We start from the raw sequence: 22,043 nt of genomic DNA on the forward strand, positions 1-22,043 counted from the left end.
ATTTGGGCAACAAACGACATAGTTTTATGATTTTGATTCAAGAACTTTAAAAGTTTGGTGCACCTTCATAACATACTATTGCAGTGCATTCTTCACTGCATTTTTGCTTTCAAATTCCATGCCAACAAATAATTTTTGACCAATATTGAAGATTGATGCCATATTGAAACCACAAATGTCTTCTTCATCGGGATGACTCCAATTAATGTTACTATAATGAAAAGCGGATTCCCAAAATGCACTCTCACTTCCACTTGCAAAAAAATCTTAACATACGATTCTTTCTCGAACATATTTATGAAAACAAATCTCTTTTAGTGCTATTTAATGTCCATTAATGGTTTAAAACTATATACCAATACGGGCCTCTGTATACTATTAACAACAAAATATTATAAGATTACAATATTATTTAATTAAATATACCTTCTCTTAAATTCTTTGGTTTCCATGATGGGTGATTATTAAGGAGTTTATTTGACTCCTTTTTTATTAAAAAAAAAAAACAAAAGACTCCCTTTCCTTTAGTTTGAGCCCAATTTTAAAACTTTATGAGTCTAATTCCAAAATGTAGAGGGAAACTAAAAAAAATCCAAGAAATCGATCAATCTTCCAGGAACAAAACAATCATACATGCATGTTAATCATTATTTAATAAATTCTAAATAAGCAGAATAAATGACGACGTCGAGCTTAAGCCGTGGAGCCGTCATATACATATTTAGAAAAACTTGGGTACTAAGAGCATGAGAGAACTCCTACGTACGTACGACGTCGTATGATATATGCCTCCAACACATTAAAAAGATAACATAAATGACAGAAAATAAGAAGAAATTCACGGCTAGCTTGATTGATTAATCACCAACATTCGAACAAGTTAATATCCGCACGAAGCCTGAAATAAACTTCCCCTTCAAATGCATCCGTGGAGAGAGTGGCGACACCCCTAGTCATGAAGAAGTCACCTGTCCCTCCAATTACCGAAATGTCCCTGGTCTTATTCATCAAAGGGTCAGCACCAGCGAAGTTAATGCTACCTCTATGGTGGGTAGAGTTGAAGACAAAAGAGAAGCCAAGCCAAGCGGTGAAAATCTCCTTCTTATCGTAAACGTAAAACCCTTGGGCACGTCCAACCGGTGGCGAGTGCAAGTTGTTGTCCAAGGTGATGGGGTCATCGAACACAACCAAGTCACCGAAGTGGTTCTGCCCCGCTAGTATGGTCCTGTTTCCCCATGCGGGTGTTCCAACAATTGCGGAAGTGGCATTCTTGGAATTGTGGCCGTTGTAAATTATGTCGTGGAAATAAAACACCAACTTCTTGCACGGCTCGCGAACCCTTTTTTTTCTCCAATGCTGTGGAGAAGCAGAAGATCCCACCGTGATCACTAGCAAGAAGAAGAGAACCGAAATGAGCCTCGTCAGTTCCATATTTTTATTGAATATTACTTGGCTGGCTAGCTCAATAATGTGTGTCACGAAATTGGATTTTATAAGCAGTCTAGACTTCACGGATACACTAAAGTTACCATTAATTAAATATATTCGTGTCAAGACTTTCAAGTTTAAACTGAACAACTTCATTTTCTAGTTATTTGAAGCAATGTACAAGGTTAGGAATGCTTCTTTTTTTTTATGATTAGATAAACTTTTATAAGATGACTAAATAACACAAGTTTCTTTTTTGGTTTGAGGGTTGCTCTAAAGAACATTATCTTAGCTGGCCTTTTCTCTTTAATAACTAAGCTTGGCTTTAAAGGTTTGGTTAATATCAACCCGAGAAGAAAATTACAGAGAAAAAATGGCCTATATTGGTTTGCTTTATGTGTACGACTCGCAAAATCATTGGATGCACTACTGTAGACGTAAAAGGTCTACAGGGAGGGACCCAAATGGATAACCACTAAACGTGTTTCTGGTGCAACTAAAGCTGGTCTAATTGCTGGTTGGTGCTGCGTCGGAAGCAAATAGCTAGCAAGCATCTCATCTCCAACTCCAACACTTAGATTAATATTTTTTAGTTTTAATAAATGAAAATCCTAGTGCTATTCTCTTATAAATGAAATTTTCTTAAATATATGCTTTAGGATTGAGTTTGCTTTTATTGAGTACGATTTAATATATGCCACAACTATTATGAATACACAACTTAACGAATATAGTCGTCACACATATAAAAATGTTTATATAATGGGAAATAGTAAATCACATTAAGCCCATCCTATCAGAGAACTGGACGCGAGACACATTTTAAATGTTGCAAAAGTGAAAAACGTCTCTTACTGATCATATAAATATTATATTTATTAGACAATAGGAGCAAAAGCACCTGTGCAATATTAAAATTTAACCTTGTTAATTATACTTATGTTACGGATTGAAATAGCTCAAATTTACTATTTTATATAAACTTTAATTTCCTGTTTAAAACTACTAAATATTCAATCAATTTTTTGCTCTAAAATTTCAAATTAGAAAGAAGAGGTTCATTGGATATTAGGACCTTTCTAAGTCAAAAGGAGTAGTTACTCCTACTTACAAAATAATTATAAATTTCAAGTAGAGGCTCGGTGTAAATTTGGTGTTGAATCAATATTGCAACATTCTAGTGGAGTTGTTGTGCCGTATTTGCTCCATTATAGTTATAGGTTATTATGAAATAATAAATCACCAAACCAGAAAGTCAGATTCAGATTTCGTAGTTCTATTGTCAAACCCTTCACGTTCCTAGCTAATTGATTAGTAATTGAACATGCATACAATAATCGGAATGTGAGAAAAAAAGTAAAGTGATGACAACCTTTTCAAATTTATATCATATATCAATAAATATAAAATACAAATGATTTTTTTATTAAAAATTTCAGAGAATATATTGATTATATTTTTTTGAAAGACCACAATTATATTATTGCAACTAATAAAGGTACCAAACCCAGCCTTAGGAGTGCTGTTATTTGGTTACAAGTGAAAATTTACAAGAATCCAAGAGTAAAAGAGAGACCAAATTTAGAGAAACTTGATAAGTGTAATTACAAAGATTTCCCATAATATGGTCACTATTTCCAACCAAGATATAAAACATACATTAGACTTGGAGCTCAATAAAAATAGGAACAGCATGTGAAATCCGAACCACATATGTTTAGTGATTGTAACTTGATAGCTTCCACGTTACATCAGTTGCAATAACCTTTGCTTCATCGTGACCTTGCATCAGAATTCTCATCAATTACCCACAAGTTCAACATCGTGACGAAATTCAAACTAGCATTGTTTTGTCAGCAATTCAGCAAAAACTTATATTTGTTAAATTAATGATCCAAAATTCTTGACGGTTTTATAGTAGGCGAAAATCCTTTATGTAGTTTTCTTTTTTGACAGTGGAAAAACTGGTTTTATTCAATAGCATTAGAATCCATTAAATCATTTGAAATATGAATGTCCACTTGATGAGGGACTTCATCTAACCAGTTTGTGTTGTTGTTCAATAATTAGTAAAATGCTTTTGGAAATCACTTGTTCGAGTCTAGAGACTAGGTTAGTAGAATGGTAGTAAAAATAATGTGTCATTTGAAAGCAGGAAAATTTCTACAATTTTTTTTTTTGATGAAAAAAATTTCTAGAATTTGTCATATGCATTTAAGTGATTTTCGATCTCTTTTTGATAGCTCTTCCTTATAAGTTGCACGTTACATTCATATGGCAGTGAAGTATAAATTATTAGAATGTCGTACTCTTCAGCGGACATTCTCACCAGTCAAGAATTTGTAACTGCATATTAACAAGAACTTTGTTGCGTATAATTAATACTTTTATTTTAGTAAGATTGTCTCCAAAAAATATATGTATCAAAGGAGGAAAAAAAAATCCTTACCACACATTTTTTTACAGTTAGTAGCTCATATTTTATAATCCTTCACACTAAATTAAATTAATTAGTTATTTATAAAAATGATATTTTTATTTTTCTTAGTTTATTTGATAAGTATTTAAATTTCTTCGGTTAATATAATAAAATATACTTACAAATCACCAATAAAATATTTTTTTTGCCAATTAAATCAATTTTTATATTTTTACAAACTAAACATTTAAAAAATATATAATTTTGAATATTTAATTTAATTTTTTTACAATAAATTATATTTAATTTAAACTATTTTAAAATATTTATATTTTATATATATTTTTATTTTACTAACATCTATAAATTGTTATACCATAGAAGATTTTTTGTTGTTGTGAGAAATATATAATACACGTATCCTAATAAGATAATATAATTATGAATGATAATGTTCATTTGAATGATATCAAATTTGATCATTTCAAGTAAAATCTAAGGTTGTTAGGGATGATCAAAAGAAATTTCACTAAAATAATTAATTAAATTTTTTATAGATTAATTATCAATAAAATTAACAGATACTTTGTAGGTGTCAAAATGAGATTTTTTTTTAAAAAAAGTCAGGAGTTTGGATATAAAGTTGGTAGGTTTAAAATTCTACTTGTTGGTTGAGTATGATGAACTTGAGTACAAATTTTAGTTAGGTTCAATAATTCAAAATTAATTTTATATCCTTTTTAAAAAACCCGTGTGGTAATTAAATATAAAACTAAGGTTTAAATATGCTACTCAAAATTTCTATTTTGTCAAATAAATATTTTATGTTTCGTTAGTCTCTCTCATTCTTTATTCTATTGTTTAGGTTTTAGGTGATAACGTGACCGAGACAAAGTATCGTGCCATTAAATTTAATTACTACAAATCATTGACCATCGTCTTTTTCCCTTCTTTTCCTTCTAAAATGGAGACCACCATCATCGCGCCAGCACCGTCGAACGCGCCACCCTGCTGGTCAGCTTCTCCTTCCTCCCTTCCATCACCCCCTCCATCCTCACCATGAACTCCTTCTTCCCCGTCACCCTAAAATTCAGCTTCTTGGCCACCCCCTGCATCCTCATTTGTATGTTCCGGTGAATCCAACAGGGGAACCGTGTTCATTGCGCCATGGAAATCCTGCCCTTTCCCTGCTTCTCTCTCTCATCACTGCTTTTTTCCCTTTTCATTACTTTTTGATCGAGTAAGGTTAAAAGGAAGGAAGGAAGAATGAAACGAAAAAAGCGCCTCGGGATCCTCGCACCTCAACCGGCTCGCCAAGAACATCGCCGCCGACGTCACCCCCGACCACTACAAAAACATCAGACTCGCTATCGACTTGCTCTTCCGCGACAAGCTCCCCAAGTCGTCGTGCCGTACCTCACGCTCGACTCTGACAACGAGAAAAATCCCCTTCGCCGGAAGAACAGTGACTTCATTCCTTTATGATACCTAAACGAAAACACCCTTGGCTTCCCCAACGATCCAAACGGTGAAGGCCTCTTGCTCCAGAAACTACTACTCCCTCTACGGTACCGCCACGGCGACGCCGTCGCCGGTTCCATCACCATTCTCTCTGACGGCAGACTCTGCATGTTCAAATCCAAACGAGTAAGATCTCTTCATCCCTAAAACAATCCTTTGAATTCATGTTCGCATGATTCTGATTCCTCCTTGGAGAGTTCTCGTCGACTCAGGGTGTAATCTCCGGCACGGAGGAGATAGCTGATGCAGGATGTGGAGTCATTTTAAATATATTGTAACTGCAGTAGTTAACTTTGTAACTGCAGTAGTTGTATTTTTGAAGATTAAGAAAAAGAGCATTATCTCTAAAACTTGTATGTCATTGTTCTTTTTAACAATGCAGGCTGCAACGACTGATTGATGAGAGGATCTATACTGATACGGTGCAGAATTGTGTCGTCGTCGAAGCTTGGTCGGATTCTGGTGGCCATCATCGGAGTGAAAGGTGAATCAATGAAGAGAAGGCTGAAAGACACGACATTTCGTCTATTACGTGATTATTTAACAGGATTGAACTATAACAAACTGATATTAAATTGAAATATAATTTTTTTAAGTAATTATTTGAAAAAAAATAAATTTAAGATAATAATTAAAAATAACCTATTTTTTAAATTATAAAAACATAACACATTGAAAACTCCAAATTATGATTGGAACAAATATTAATGGTATGGAAAATTCCCAATTGAAATTTCTAAGGATACAGTACTAGTACTCTGCGGAGAAAAAACGTACACATGCAATCCAATGTAAAACATTTGATCAAAGTTCGACATTGAAAGGACACCTTAAATATTACTTTATTTAGCATAAACTTATACAATAATTACTCATCACCAATAAAATAATTTTTTTTCCAATTAAATCAATTTTTATAATTTTACAAACTAAACATTTTAAAAATATAATTTTGAATATTTAATTTAATTTGTTTACAATAAATTATATTTAATTTAAACTATTTTAAAATATTTATATTTTATATTTTTTTATTTTACTAACATCTATAAATTGTTATACCATAGACGATATTTTGTTTTTGTAAGAAATATACAATACACGGGATACTAATAAGACAATGTAATTATGAATGATAATGTTGGTTTAAATGGTATTGAATTTGATCATTTCAAGTAAAATTTCATGTTAAAATTTTAGGGATAAAAACTAATATGATTAAAAGAAATTTTATTAAAGTAATTAATTAGATTTTTCAATAGATTAATTTTCAGTAAAATTAATAGATATTTCGCCTAATATTAACTTTAAAAAAAAGTTATTTTGTGTCAAAATGAGTATTTTTTTTTAAAAGTCAGGAGTTTGGACAAAGTTGGTGGGTTTAAAATTCTACTTGTTGGTTGATTTCGATGAACTTGAGTACAAATTTTTGTTAGGTTCAATAATTCAAAATTAATTTTATATCTTTTTAAATAACCCGTGTGGTAATTAATTATGAAAATAAGATTTATATATGCTACCTCAAAATTTATATTTTGTCAAATAAATATTTAATTTTTTATGTTTGATTAGTCTCTCGTCCAGTTATTAAATAACATAATAGATGAAATATCATGTCATTAAGTTCCTTAATCACACGGACGATATTAAATAACATAATAGATGAAATATTATGTCATTAAGTTGTTTAATCACACGGACGATGTATCATTACTTAATAAGATTAAACTAATAATAGATATTAAGTTAAAATATAATTTTTTTAGATAATTATTTGATAAAATAAATTTCAGATAATAATCTAAAAATACTTATTTTTTAGATATAAAAAATATATTTAAACCTACAAATTATGATTATGATTGGAACAAATATTAATGGTATGGAAATTCCGAATTGAAATTTCTAAGGATACAGTAATGTAAAACATTTGATCAAAGTTCAACATTGAAAGGACACCTTAAATATTGCTTACTTTATTTAGCATAAACTTATACAATAATTACTAATCACCAACACTCGTAGAACTTAATAAACTTCACCTTCAAATGCATCGGTCATAATTGTGGCAATTCCTCTATGCATAAAGAAATCTCCAGTGCCACCAGTGACGGAGATATCTCTAGTCTTTTGCATGATGGGGTCAGCTCCAGCGAAAGTGATGGTTCCGTCATGGTCTGTGTTATTGAGAACGAACGTAAATCCAAGCCAGGAAGTGTAGGTATTCTTGGTGTTATAGATATAAAAGCCTTGTGCCCTTCCAACGGGTTTGGAGTGAAGGTTGTTATCCAATGTGATGGGGTCATCAAAAACCACTATGTTTCCAAAGTGGAACTGATTTGCCAATATGGTTAAATTGGCACCTTCTGGGGCTCCTACTATTGCGGACGTTGCATTGGCTGCATTGTTTCCGTTGTATATGATATCGTGGAAGAAGAGGACCAAGTGTTTGCATGGTGTATGATATTGCTTCCTCTTGCCTGGGACGGCTGAAGAACATAAAGCAAAGAGCATAAAGAAAACAATGAGGGAAACTAATTAGAGAGAGGAAGCGAACAATGAACCTCGACTTCTAGCTTAGCGATGTAAGCAATAAGCGCAGCCTTATCTATGTGCTTAATCAATTCCTCATAGAAAAAATAAAATATAAAAATACAAGATTTTATTTAAAATTTTATATAAAAAAAATTTATTTAAATTTTTTTAAAATCAGTGAATGTTAAGCAAAAGTTTTCACAAATTATTTCAGTATTCGATAGCCAATAAATCCAAGAGATAATATGGACAGATTTGCAAAAAGAGACCGTTGAGATAATTCTGAAGATAATCACCTATGTATTAGAACAATTATCAGTCTCACTTTTTACTAAAATAAAGTGTTGACTGATAATTCTAGAGATAACCTAGTAAGTGGACAGAGGGGAAACCTGTAGTGGCACACGAGTTCAAGGGAGGCCCCGGCGATGCCGTTAAGGAGGGTGCTATTGCGGGAGTCGGTGGCAGCCTTGGGCGATTGGTCCTTGTTAGGACTTTGGCAAGTGCACCAAATCGTGACAAGTAGTAAAGCTCGGAAGTCCGAGTGTCGTGTCCGCAGGGATTTTATTGCACTTATTCAATACCTCTCAATTTGTAAGTGGGAGTAAAGTAGTAAAGTAGGAATGAAAGTAGGAATAGAAAAGAGTGCTATTACTAAAACAAATAAGTAAAAGGGAAAACAATTGATAGAAATGCCAAGACCAGACAAACCCAATTGGTCTACGATGCATGTAAGTATGATATTCATTATCAATGAAATGGTGTTAGTTCTACCCACATCTGTTGACTACTTGCCCCTGATGCCTCACGTTGGCAAACCTATTTTAACTACCTATCTCCCAAATGCCTTTGTGAAGATTCAATAATTAAAATGCATTAAGATTACGTTCTAGATGTTGCTTAAATGCATGGGCAGTGAGTTATCATTCTATGCCTAGCAATGTTAACCCAATGATTCTTTTCTTTAGATGTTCTATTAGGTGTTACCCTTTCCCAAGCGATTAACCCCTAAAACTGATGCATGCATTGAATCTTAAATATTATTGAGAATTACCCTCTCCCGAGCGATTAAAACCCAAAAAGAGATCTAAGAATGAATGCAAGAGTAAAAGAAAAGAAATAGAACAAAAAAACCTGGAATAAATTCCTTTGCATTGATAACTCTTGAGGCTCATTGTACATCGTTGGCTTTTTAGGCCTGCCAGGCCCTAGCTAGGGGTTTAGCCACTCATGGCCATTGAGGGCTTACAACTGGGGATGAAAGAAAGAATAGGCTAACAAAACAAAGAATATAAAGAGGGAAGAAAACTCAGGCTTGAAGTACTGAGAGTGATGCTCTGAGATGGGATGAAATTTCCTTGGGACTGCCTCTCTATTTATAGTGGCTGAAGTGGGCTTACGGGCCTTCGTAGTTGCGCTCAGCGCCACACCTCGCGCTTAGCGCATTCAGATCGCACGCTGGGCGCGCCATGCACGCAGCGCCTCCAGTTAGTTGCTCGCTTAGTGCCTGATGCGCGCTGAGCGCCCCTATTGGATTGGGCCTGATTCAGAATTTCTTCTTTTTTCTTCCTTTCTGTGCCACTTTTGCTAAATGCAACCTTATTTTTCGTATCTGCAACCAGAAATTCAATTTAAATTAATTTTCTCTTTTAATTATAAATAACTGCTAAATAATTAATTTTAAGCCAAAATTTGACTATTTAACTCTATAAATTCACAATTATTTAGCAGTTATCAGTCCTCCTGGAGGCGGACGACGTAGACTTCGAGGACGTTGGCGACGGTGACGACGGTGACGACGAGGTTGGGGAGGGAGCCGACGTGGTGACGAGGGCGAGAGGCCCACTCGACGTCGATGTCGTCGGGCTGGAGAGGGACGAAGTCAAAGCGGGAGTGGGTGAGGAACCCGACGACGCAGTTGTCGATGCCGGTGGGGCACTGCATCATCTTGTATGTCGCGAAACTCATGGTGGAAGAAACACGTTAGAGTCGAATTCGAAGTTGAGATTAGGGTTTGGGTTTGGCGGGAGTCAGTGTTTCTGTGTGTCCTTGACTTACTATGATGTGTCAGCGTAGTTCAGTCTCAGTGGCGAAAGAGAAGAGAGAGTATGAGAACGTGAGAGTGAGATGGTCAACTGAGTGGAGGCCAGCAAGGAGAAAGATTCAAGAACTAGGGTTCGCGAAAGGAAGGTGGGAGGATGCATTTTGCTTTTTTTTTTTTTCTGAATTACTACGGTTTTTTGCTAAAACCTATTGTAAATTTAATTACATATAACATTCTAAGGCGGTTTTCAATAACTGTCTTAGAATGTGTGTCGTAAAATGCTCTAAACCTTATAATATTTACAAATATGTCACCGTATCACTTTCTAAACCAGTTCCTATACAATCGTTATAGAATAGGTGTCGTAAAAAGTTATTTTTATAGTAGTGTCATTATTTCCTAGCTAAGGAGAGGGAGAGAAACACAATACCATGCACTTTGAAATCGATCGGGAAGGAAGCAATACTTACATGATGAGGTTCTAGTGTCCTTTTATAAGGACTGATGATTTGCAATTTCTTGAAAACAATTGCTAGGAAATACTAAGTTGGAAGAAATTTAATAAAAGAAAAAGATGAAAAGGATATTAGTTTTTACGTACCATATATACGTTCGCAAGATATTTTGATAACGAGTTCACATGAATTCACTGAGATGGGATTGTTACATCTTAATATATATATATATATATATATATATATATATATATATATATATATATATATATATATATTCAAACACTAACCATTAATTTGACCTTAATTAGTGAGTAATATATATTTTGTGAATAAATATACTGTATCTTTCTACAATTTTTATTACCTTAAAAAATATTAAATGGAAAAATAAATATATTTATGATCTTAAAATATAAAAGATATTCAGCATATAAAAAAGTAGAAAAAATAAAATATAGATTTAGATTTGTTCTTTTTTTTATATAGAATTTAGACTTGTTCTTTAGTAATTCATTTTTTCCCTTTTATTTTCTTGTGATGTATGTTGGCTATTAGTTAGGGTGCCAAGTTGGTGGTGTTAGGTATATATTGATTTTTAGTGGCAAATGAAGACATTATAATAGGGGTTGGTGAGTCGTGCTTGGCTAACCCTATTCACCGTTGCAAATTCCACAGATGCACAGCACCACATAACATTGGGCCAATGCTTTTAAATCGATTTTTCCTGTTTCGGCTTCATCTACTAGCCATTATTATGTTAACGAATCTAAGACGGCATCACAAAAAGGGATACGTCGGTGGTGTTGGGTCAAGGAGAACTGAAAAAAAAACAAAGCGTCTACACCAATGAGCCATATAATGAACCATTAGTATAGATGCGACGTTGTATTTTTACCCAAAATTTCAAAATATTATAGATATGAGTCAATTTTCTTATATTATTTTCATCAAGTCCAATCTTAACTATTTTTTTTACTGCCCAATCTTAACTATGTGAAATTTACGTGCACGTCAATTTCCAACTATTAAGTTTTATAAGCTAAACCTATTTGCTTAAAGGAACATTTTCCGTTCTCTATGAATTGAAATCCCTCAATGAAGTTGTTGACCTAAACGGTTGACATCGATCCTTGACATATTATCAATGGCCTTGGTGGCCAATAAAGAGTGATATATAGTTATGTAGAATAAATGAATGGTTGAATTAGTAAGTGACAGTGTCTTAGACTAATGATGCAGACGAAGCATTTTATTCAAAACGTAGTTGGAATAGAAAAGAAGACCAATGGAGATCTTATAGAGTCATTATCATTATTATAGAAAAACTAGTGAGACGCTTGTACACGGTTGCAATTTCACCCATTATTATTCTGATACTCCTATCTACGTGAACTAGATGCAGTCGCAGGATTAGCTTATATTTTTAGGGAAAAATAAATAAAAGCAAAAGAAAAGGCTAACTGGTTTCGATATGTTTTAAAATAAATGACAGAGAATTTCCTAAGTATAACCAATTTAGTGTTCGGTAGGTGTTTTTCTCCTCCTTAATTATCAGATTTTCGTTTGATGGATACACAGAAAAACGAGAACAAAAGAAATTGTATTCATCACACTCAAAATTAAACGCCATGTAACCACACAGTCCACACAAAAAATTAAAAATCACGAGGACTCTACACTCTACAGTCTATACCACCACAAGCTTTTCTATATTAGTGCGGCCATAAATATGATGATGAACAGAGTACATGATCCATTGATGAACATGGTATTTGTTCTAAACTAAACAACTCAAAATAACACTAATTTTTCAAGATTCAAACATTTTCATCTCTAGTGATACGAATAAAATAAAATAAAATAAATATTTTCATCTCTAAAACAATCATAACTATGCTCCACTCTATGCTTCTTTATATGAACTAGAGAATCAGTATGTTGATTGCCATTGTCGATCTGCTACTAGTGCTTCCTTCTTCATCTTCAACAACCGACAAGGAGGAGGGAGATGCATGGTAAACGAGTTGTTTGAATAATAGGTAGAAGAAAGATAACTGCAAAATTCCATTTCCTACCAATGAAGATAAAGAAACTATTAAAAACAAATAGTAAAGCCCAAATGTGCCGAAGCCTACAGTATAATAGTTCACAACACAATATTTTCCATTAACGAACACACGTGGTGATGGCAGCGTCGTTGAGGAGGATATTACAACTACACAAAGCCTCTCGCTTCTACTCAGAAGGCTTGGGCTTGAACACCAACGTGTGCACTCTTCGTTGGGCCGAACTTCAATCTGGTCCTCTCAAACTTGCCCTCATGCAATGCCCAAAGTACATTTCTTTCTCTTTTCCTCGCATGCCCTCCATCTATTTGATAATTTGTCAATTTGTGACTTACCAACACTAACAACGACAACAAAGAGCTTTTTTACACAAATGGATAATTTTTCTGAAAAATTACAAGAATAGGTAAATTTTAAAAATATTTCGGATATGAATAAGTCGTGGTTTAAAATACGACTTAAGAAAGTTAGGTTAAAAAATAATAACATTAAAGTTGTGTTTTAAAACATAATTTTAAGTATTATTTTCTTTTTTTAAAAGAAAAATATGAAGTCATGATTACAATCACGATTTTAGTAACTTTTTTTAAAAATTATTGAAGTCGTGATTACAATGACCACTTTAATCTTTTCTTTCTTTTTTTAAAATATTGAAGTCATTTTTTAAATCATGACTTTAGTCTCTTTTTTTAAAAAAAAAAATATTGAAGCTGTTTGCTAAATTACAACTTTAGTTTTTTTTCTTTTTTATTTGAAATATGAAAGTGGTGTTTATTTTTTTATGCAATAGGTATTGGTGTTGTGTATTTGAAATATATTACATGTATAATTGTATATTATTTTTATTATTTTATAAATGTGATAATTATTTAATGAGTATTTTTTTAAATTTTTTGAAATATTAATATTTTTTAAAAATATTAATAATATAGAAAATTACTCAGAAATGTAATAAAAATTAACATGAAATATATTACAAATACATGGAAAATAAAGTTATCTGTGGGAGGAAGTCCCACATGTTGGTCTTTTTATTTGTCGTTTTGATCTTTACATTGGTTGTTGTTGACTTGGTTTAGCTTGTCTTCTCTTTGTTCTATGACCATGCCGAGTTGGTATGTGTTGTTTTTGTGGTAGGATCCTCATGTCTACCCATTTGTCGACGTAAAAAGGACATAAGTTCATGATGCATCTCATTATATATGTGGGCAAGTATGAGATATCCTCCCACAAATAATTTTATTTTTCACATATTTGTAATATATTTCATGTTAATTTTTATTACATTTCTATGATTAATTTTCTATTTTTTTATATTATTACTATTTTTTAAAAATCATTAATATTTCAACAAATGAAAAAAGTACTCATTAAATAATCATCACATATATAAAATAATATACAATTATATGTATAATATATTTCAAATACACAACACCAATACCTATTACATAAAAAACAAACAACACTTTCATATTTCAAATGAAAAAAAAGACTAACATCATGATTTAACAAATGACTATATTTTTTTAATAAAAAGAAAAAAATACTAAAGTTGTGACTGTAATCATGACTTTATAATTTTTTAAAAAGAAAATAATACTTGAAGTCATGTTTTAAAACACGATTTCAGTATTTTTTTTTTAAATATGACTTTCTAAAGTTGTGTTCTAAAACACGACTTTCTCAATACTTTTTTTTATATGAAATCGTATTTTAAAACATGACTGACCCGTAATATTTTAAAAATCTATTCATTCCTGTAATTTTTTTAAAAAATTTACCCATTTGTATAAAAAAGCCCAACAAAGCATTGTAACTCTCTAGTTTTATTTATCGAGTGTAGTGTGCTTAAGAAATGTTACCACATCACCATCCGGTGACAAAATTTTGATCATTTGTATTCTACACAAAACATCAAAAAATGTTTAATTTCACAGTGGCCGTCATGCAGAAGGAATACTCCTCATTTCTATCATTTACGGTGACTGACATCAATGGAACCGTAACTAAATTAAAGGCATTAGGAGTTGAACTAGATGATCCTATAAAATATGAGATCCATGGAAGGTAACGATTCATTTAATTAAACATTCAAAACTACTTATTGTCAAAGCTTTTGATACCAAATGGGTAAGGTCTCTATGTGATAAGGTTGCAGCTATGCGGTGTATTGATGGGCATATCTTGGGCCTCTATATATGAACCAGCATAACAAAGGAACTGCAGTAACAGGTTCTTTTGCAATTCTAATGACTTTAGGCTGCTTTAGAATCATGGTGACTTTTGAGGGGAGATAGAGCAAACATGTGAAACATCTCCTTTTTTTGGATTCCATTCAATAATTGATAGTGTTTGTTTATCCAGATCAATAAGGGCAGTACAGAGGGTGTGAAGTAATGGACCTGAGAATAGGAGAAAGAAAAAGTGATAATCAAGAGTATATGTACAACAAGGGATCCAAATGTGAGATGTCTTCAGTTTACCAGTCGTGTAGATAGGGTATTTTTTGTCGTCCATATCTTCTAGAAGTGACAGGAAATCCCCTTTTGATTCTTTTGTCAAGACAGCTGCCCTTTTCTGTCTGCTGATTGAATTCTCATCTTGTACCTTTGAATCAAATCCAAATGATATTTTAGTCTTAGATACGCATGTTTCACTCAGAATTTTTTATGATATCTTGACATGCAATTTGCTCAATAGTTCAAATATTCATTTGATGAAGTGAATTGAGACATTTCCAAGCAGTAAAACATGCCCATGTGATTTGTTATGGGGTTGTCTGAATCAGACAAATGCAAAAAACAGGATTTTGTATCTATCACTTGCCTGATTAATAGGTAGGTGGAGGTACATGTTTGCATGGAAGAAAGGTGTATTCCCCACCTCATAAACTGAAATCCGCTTCCTAGATGCGGTTTCAACATTAACAATCCTGCGCGTGCTTGTTTCAAACAGGTTATAAGAATGCCCCACAGAAACTTCTGACGATTTGATCCTCTGATGAAATAATCGCAGAAAGTGAAAACACTAATCTTATGAAAGAGTTCACTAAGATGGGAAAGAAAAGGATGCAAAATCTAACATTCATTGCATCATCCATGCTTGTAGCTTCAAGAAGGTCTCGAGAAATGAAGTTGCGCCCAATGCCACCAGCCACAATCTCATCTTCAGCTGGGGGATCAGAATCCAGAGTGAATGCCTGCAGATCATAAAGCCAGTTTTTTTTTTTTACTTGCATAACATTTTTTCATACAATTAGGAGGACATTGCTAGGCTCCATGACTAGGTTTGAATTTGATAGAAAAACGTGGAATGAAATGAATTAATATTGAAGTATAATAAAATATAATAGAGAATAAAACCTTTGTTTTGTTGTTTGGATATGTTACGAAGGAAAAGAACAAAATTTCCATTCCGTTATTTCTCCAAAATTTGGAGAGAAAACGAAGGTAAAAAATGAATAAAGTAGAACAGGTTTCACTTGCTTCTATTATATTCCATCCTCGTTTTACTAATTCAAACAATGGAACATGATACCATTATATTTCATTCTCCTTCGTTTTATTCCCTTCCATCAATCCATTAGACAGAATGTCCGAGAATTTACATTTTAATGTATTTAATTACATGGTAAATCCTTAAATTTATTAGATTACATATTTTAAATTGAGAAATTTACTTTGAGGGGAAAAATAAAGAACCTTGATTGTTGATGAATTCATAATTTGCCTGATACAGTGATTATAAACACATATTCTATTATAATTATAAGAACAGTAATAATGAAAAAGGTTTCTATGATTTCTTACCAGTCCCTGGCTATTGAAGCCAAATGCACAGTCTACAAAGAAGAGTCCATCCGGCAAGATTCCTTTGATTAAAGTAGCTGCACATGCATGTAATTCCACACATAAATATTCGAATTCTGAAGCAAGGAGGAAAAGACGACATGATGAATAATCAATCAGCAAGCTAGCTTACGTGTGGCCAACAAGGGCAACATTTGCATCTTCGTTGTGCGCCGCAATAGCCATAGATTCACTGATAACAAGAACATCAGAGCAATCATCCGAGGTATCAACATTGTCACTTTTTGCTCCTTCTTTTGGAATAAACGCCAGAATCTACTTCCTGAAGTTGATAAGCAAAATCTGCTGACACACACACAAGACAGTAAATATTAATGTTGTGGCAATGTGGCATAGTAGCATTTGCTTATGTATAATAATATGGTTTTGCAATATTTACATCATGAAGTGGCACACCGCTTCTCAATACCTTGGAAATTTGGTTTGGTTGTTAAAAAAAAAGTGGTTTGAGGAGTGTGGGGAAATGGTCGAAGCTGGTTTTGTAGAATGAGGTCTGTGACCACTCTACTCATCATTTCGGAGAATCCTTGTCCAATTAAGAGACCCATTTCGTAACCAGCTTTGCATGGTCCAACTTCGAACACCCTATCCACACTGCAGCTTCCCATTTTGCTGCTTGACAAGGCTAATGCATAACTTCATTCAAATTCTCTTACTGTATAAAAACATTAAATAAAAATAAATATATTTATTGTGTTAGAAAAGGTAAGAAAATGTGAGAAACCATATAATAAGCAATAATTACAGACCCTTGGTTTTATATAGGAAAAAAATACATCAAAATAATTTAATTTTTGCAATGGGTGAATTAAAAAATAGGTTCGATAAATAGAGACACCAAATGGATACACAATTTCGGCCCAAGGAATTTCGGGCTACCAACTTTGGAATGAGATACAAGCATTGATAAGGAAAACTAAACTAAGAAAGGAGATTTTTTATTTTCTCAAATTATAAAATAAACTAAATCTAAATACATTATTTTATTTAAAATAAATATCATAATTATAAAAGCTAGGTCAAAATTAGGTGTTTAAAATTATGAATAAAAAAAATAAAAAACTATAATTATATTGAAAATTCAAGGAATACCTTAAGATAATTGTTAATAGATATTTAGTAGTAAGTACATTTTTTAAGGCTAAAATTTAAAAGTCTTGCATATGAGATCCCAACTCAATTACATTTGTACTAACATAATGTTGGTTTTTATTTTTTTAATTTAAAATCGCATTATTATTAACTTGTTATACAATAAAACATATAATTTAGTCATTTATAGTGATTTATAATTTTTATATTTAATTTTTTATAATTTATTTTATTTTATTATTCAAAATATTAATATGATAACTTCCCATTCGGCCATAGTTTAACCTTGGTTTGGTTGAACCAATAAACTGTAAACTAATGTGTTTTTTGATTCAATTATGAGTCTGATTTAAAAAATATTGATAGATATTTTCTTTTTTCATTTTAAATTTTTTTTTGAAGGATACATGGAGAAGATATTTATTTACTTTGAAGTTTTAGTCTGAACTCTTAGGTCTAGACAAGGGTTGAACTTTCAGTCTAGTCTAACTCGTGCTCAAACATGGCCTGTGCTGCGAAAGTTTGTTAGTATATTCTTATGCTTCTCGTTGTGGAGGAAGACTCGAACAAGAACAAAAGAACCTTCGCTACTCCATACATATCTAACAATTGGAAATCCATATTGAACTGAGTGCTATTTAATTTTTCCTTCAAATTAACAAGTTGAAAGTTAGCCATATCAAGTTACATTCAGATACCATATCAAGATACATCTTGATTGATATGCTAAAAGAGCTAGCCAATGTCATTAATTAAAACTAGATTGAAAGTTACATTCAGATACTATATCAAGTTGTATTTTACTTCCATTTGTTTCCCACTACCAAATATTATTATTATTGTCACTTCATTTAGATAAGCTCCTTGCATGTAGCTAGCAATACATTACATCCATGTGCATTTTCTCTCACTATAGCTTCTTTTTTTTTTTTTGTGTGTGTGTGTGTGTGTATTCTCTTCGTAGTTATTATAAGGAGTGGAAAAACAAGTAGAGCCCTTGCCTTGACTAGCTACTGTTTTAGGAGGGGCAGACAGATTCGCGAGCAGCCCACACTGAAGATTTATTTATTTCAATATCTTATATACTAGTTTAATACCAGGCAAGGCTTTAGTGATTATAGCAAACTATCCATTTCACCATTTCCAAATGGGTTGGAAACATCTAGGCCCCATAGAATAAAGGAACATTAAACTTTAGGTAAATCAAAAAGATTTGCATTTTAACACAACGCAATCCTTTGTCAAAATTCCAAGTACTATATATAATGTATACTTATGCATTAATTAATCAGTTAACCAGTGGTCCTTTAAGTGATTAGCACGTGGAAAATTAAGATATTTATTTTGTTAATTGTATTCAATGACAAACAACTTTGGTTATTGTGTTGGTTAAAGATGGGGCAATGATCAATATAAACAAAACACGTAAAAAAGGCTGTTAGATTCGGTTCAAGTGGAAGATTGTATTGTATAGCTACAAATCCAACAACAGTGTCTTCTGGGTTTATGGAGGTGAAAGGGCAGAACACCTGCAGGCAATAACTTCCCTTCCATGGGATTGCTATTTAAATCTACTATTTTCTTAAAAGAGAAATCCTAAAAATTCGTTGTAAATCTTCCTAATATTATCAATAAAAATAAACACATTTAATATTTTAATAGTAATTAAAAATATCATGCTTCCTTAATCATAAATAAGAAAATAAAATTTTAGAATCATTATTTCTTAAAACTTTTCTAGGGCTCCCCCGCTCCGGCACCCTTTGTAATAATACACTCATAATCTGCACTCATTTGATTTGTAAATTTTATAAATTATTATTATTCTTATTAAAGTAAAATACGTCTTTTAAACATTCCTCTAATTGTGAACTATTTCAAATAAATCCTTGGGAATTTACTCTAACAAGGAAACAAATGCTGTCAGATACACACAAAAAAAGACAAAAAATCATCAGGTGATGTATATACATAATACACTGCTTTAACACAAGAGTATCAAAATAAAATATTAGTCTAGAAATCCAATTCCACCCAAGTAAACATTGGTGGCACTACATTTCTAGTTCATTTCCATTGTTTGAATCTTATTTTGGGGAGGAAGGAAAAAAAGGTGCCTAAATTTTTGGAATGAAGAAGCAGAGAAAGGATATATTGGTAATTGCACTTGCTTTGTGGGAGACATGACGTCTAGGAACTTGTTGCAGAGAAAGAGCGCCACCCGAGATGAGGGGTAAACTTGTACTGTACTGGAGTATGGGCTCGAGCCATTTATGTCTCTCATTTTCTCTCCTCAAGTTAGTACTTGGAACTTGAATAACACTTGCAACATTTATTACAAAAGAGACAGTTTTATCTCGGATACGCAAACCCTTGATGTCATGTTTTTCTCAGAAAAACACACCTAAACAAGCTACAAACCTTAACCTAACTCTTATTGGAAAACTGTGAAGCCCATTTTTAAAACAATATTTTGTCAAAGATCTTACATGACATCCCAGTAATATTAATTGATAAGCAAAAAAGTTACACCGAAAGAAAAAAGAAAATTGTAATTAATCAGAATCTGGGAACCAGGGGTGGAACATATAATTTGGAACAGCATATATATCAAGTTAAAAAATTGAGTTATGAGTTATGTGATATACTACCTTAAATAGAGATGAAAAATGATATAAAGTTTGTCATGTGCAAAATAGAAGAAAGGAAGAGAGAAGATACAAAAATGAGTTATGTGATATACTACTTTAAATAGAGATGAGAAATGATATAATGCTTGTCATGTGCAAAATAGAAGAAAGGAAAAGAGAAGATTCAAAAGAAAAAGGGAGCTCCCTTCAGTCCAAGTACAGGAAACTTAAGAATCAATTTGTCTCCCGCATCATTCACTCATTTGCTGAGTATCTTTCTTCGCTTTCACTCAGCATTTGGATGAATGAGTCGGCAGCTAATTGAAATCTTATTGTCACCCATAAGTGGACTGAAGAAAGCTCTCTTACCGTCGCTTAGGACTTACCACCAACACCACTGCACAGATCTGCGTGGTTTTCAACAAAACGCAAACTAAAAGGTGCCCATCGTTAATTAAACAAGTGCACAGAGGCACACAAAGGGTAGTACTAGTAACTGGTAACTACGAATAAGTATTGAGAAGGAAATAACGAAATTAAACTAAATATCTTACAAAAGGATTATCTTCAGAACCATGCCTTACAACAATCATGAAATGAATCTCTATAAACTATCTAGACCGAGGAAATGAAGGGCTATTTATAAGCTAGAAGAGAAGGAGGGTTCTGCGTTAAGTCCCTGACGGTTAAAATTTACTAAATAAAAAAATATATGAATCGGGCAAGAAAACAAAAAGCAATAGATATATGTAAATTTTGAATTGCATGTATACTGTAAACCGTAAAGTAATGGATGAAAAATATTAATCACTTATTTGTATGCGTGTCAAAATTATGCCAAAAAACAAGCTAAATTAATCAAGAAAGTCACCAACAATATTTTCTTATGACGCATATAAGTAATATCCTAAAAGACTTATTTGTATATCTCACGTAAATTTGTCAGAATATAATAGAAAAAATTCAAAATCAAAAACAAAAAAGAAAAGAGGAGAAATTTTTCACGATGTGTAAAACTGAGTCAGGAAGGGTCGCATATATAACATAGGTTGACACCTTTTGTGACCGTTTGAAATTAAAAGGTAATAAAAGCATAATTAAACTAATTAATTTAAATAATTAATACACCCATTAAAACGTTTAATGACCAAACGGTAAAGAAAATGACGAAAATCCCATAATATTCGAAATCAAGCCAATTTCAAAATAATTTTAAAAAAGAATTTAACTAATTAAAAACTTAAAACTTTGCGCTACCAAATCAGAGAATTTGCATGAGAAGCCCACGTGATCCAATCTCATTTGCCAAGACTTTCATTACTTACTAATCGCTTTAAAAACTCATGTCATAAGTAAGTTAATATATAAACTAATGAGTAAAAAATATCCTACATACTATAAAATTTTGCCTTTTATAATACCCATCAAACTATAACACATTTTTTCTCTGTTTTAATAAAGAGTTATTCATATTCTCCTTTACTACAGCAGTAGTGTCACCCGTCAGCTCTTGTCTCAGGAGTAAATAATTTAGAATCATAAATTTAATAAAAGAATAGAAGAGCCGGAGGACAATGGAAAATTCTGGATAGAGTATATTTTCATATGAACCGAGGATCAGTGCCTTCGTTGTTGTGGATTCTTAATTCTTAATGTGAGAAAACATGTAGGTATTTTGATGTTTTTGGTGTTATTCTTTATTAGAATTATATTTTAGTAATTAATTTGTGTAATAATTGCATAAATTAAATCTCAAATATAAATTATGGAAGTAAAATTTTAGTTTTAATTGAATTTTTTATTTTATTTATAAGAATTAAGTTTAAAACGTTGTTTTTTATAATATTATATCAACAGTGACATTTATTATTTTTATACTAAAAACTAGTCTTATGCATAAAAACGGATTTAATGAGTTAATGGAGTGAAATCAAATCATTGGATTCTTTTCTTTCCTTAAAAAAAAAAAATACATTAA

At 32.2% G+C, this 22,043-nt stretch overlaps 3 protein-coding genes across 3 annotated transcripts; all 3 read right to left on the reverse strand.

Annotated features, from left to right (window-relative positions):
* Positions 1-591: 591 nt before the first annotated feature.
* Positions 592-1,481, reverse strand: LOC114423898 (disease resistance response protein 206-like). Its single transcript, XM_028390808.1, has one exon. It carries the CDS (start codon positions 1,429-1,431, stop codon positions 862-864), a length of 570 nt encoding a protein of 189 aa, XP_028246609.1. The 5' UTR covers positions 1,432-1,481; the 3' UTR covers positions 592-861.
* Positions 1,482-7,316: 5,835 nt separating this feature from the next.
* Positions 7,317-7,919, reverse strand: LOC114422632 (disease resistance response protein 206-like). Its single transcript, XM_028389090.1, has one exon. It carries the CDS (start codon positions 7,880-7,882, stop codon positions 7,397-7,399), a length of 486 nt encoding a protein of 161 aa, XP_028244891.1. The 5' UTR covers positions 7,883-7,919; the 3' UTR covers positions 7,317-7,396.
* Positions 7,920-14,211: 6,292 nt separating this feature from the next.
* Positions 14,212-16,951, reverse strand: LOC114424719. The gene is made up of 5 exons (XM_028391563.1): positions 16,753-16,951; positions 16,456-16,605; positions 16,284-16,360; positions 15,557-15,673; positions 14,212-15,471 (listed from the first exon to the last, which is right to left on the reverse strand). Exons 1-5 carry the CDS (start codon positions 16,949-16,951, stop codon positions 15,259-15,261), a joined length of 756 nt encoding a protein of 251 aa, XP_028247364.1. The 3' UTR covers positions 14,212-15,258.
* Positions 16,952-22,043: the final 5,092 nt, after the last annotated feature.

Source organism: Glycine soja, chromosome 8 (genome assembly GCF_004193775.1).
Source record: "Glycine soja cultivar W05 chromosome 8, ASM419377v2, whole genome shotgun sequence".
In the NCBI taxonomy this organism is placed as follows: Eukaryota; Viridiplantae; Streptophyta; class Magnoliopsida; order Fabales; family Fabaceae; genus Glycine; species Glycine soja.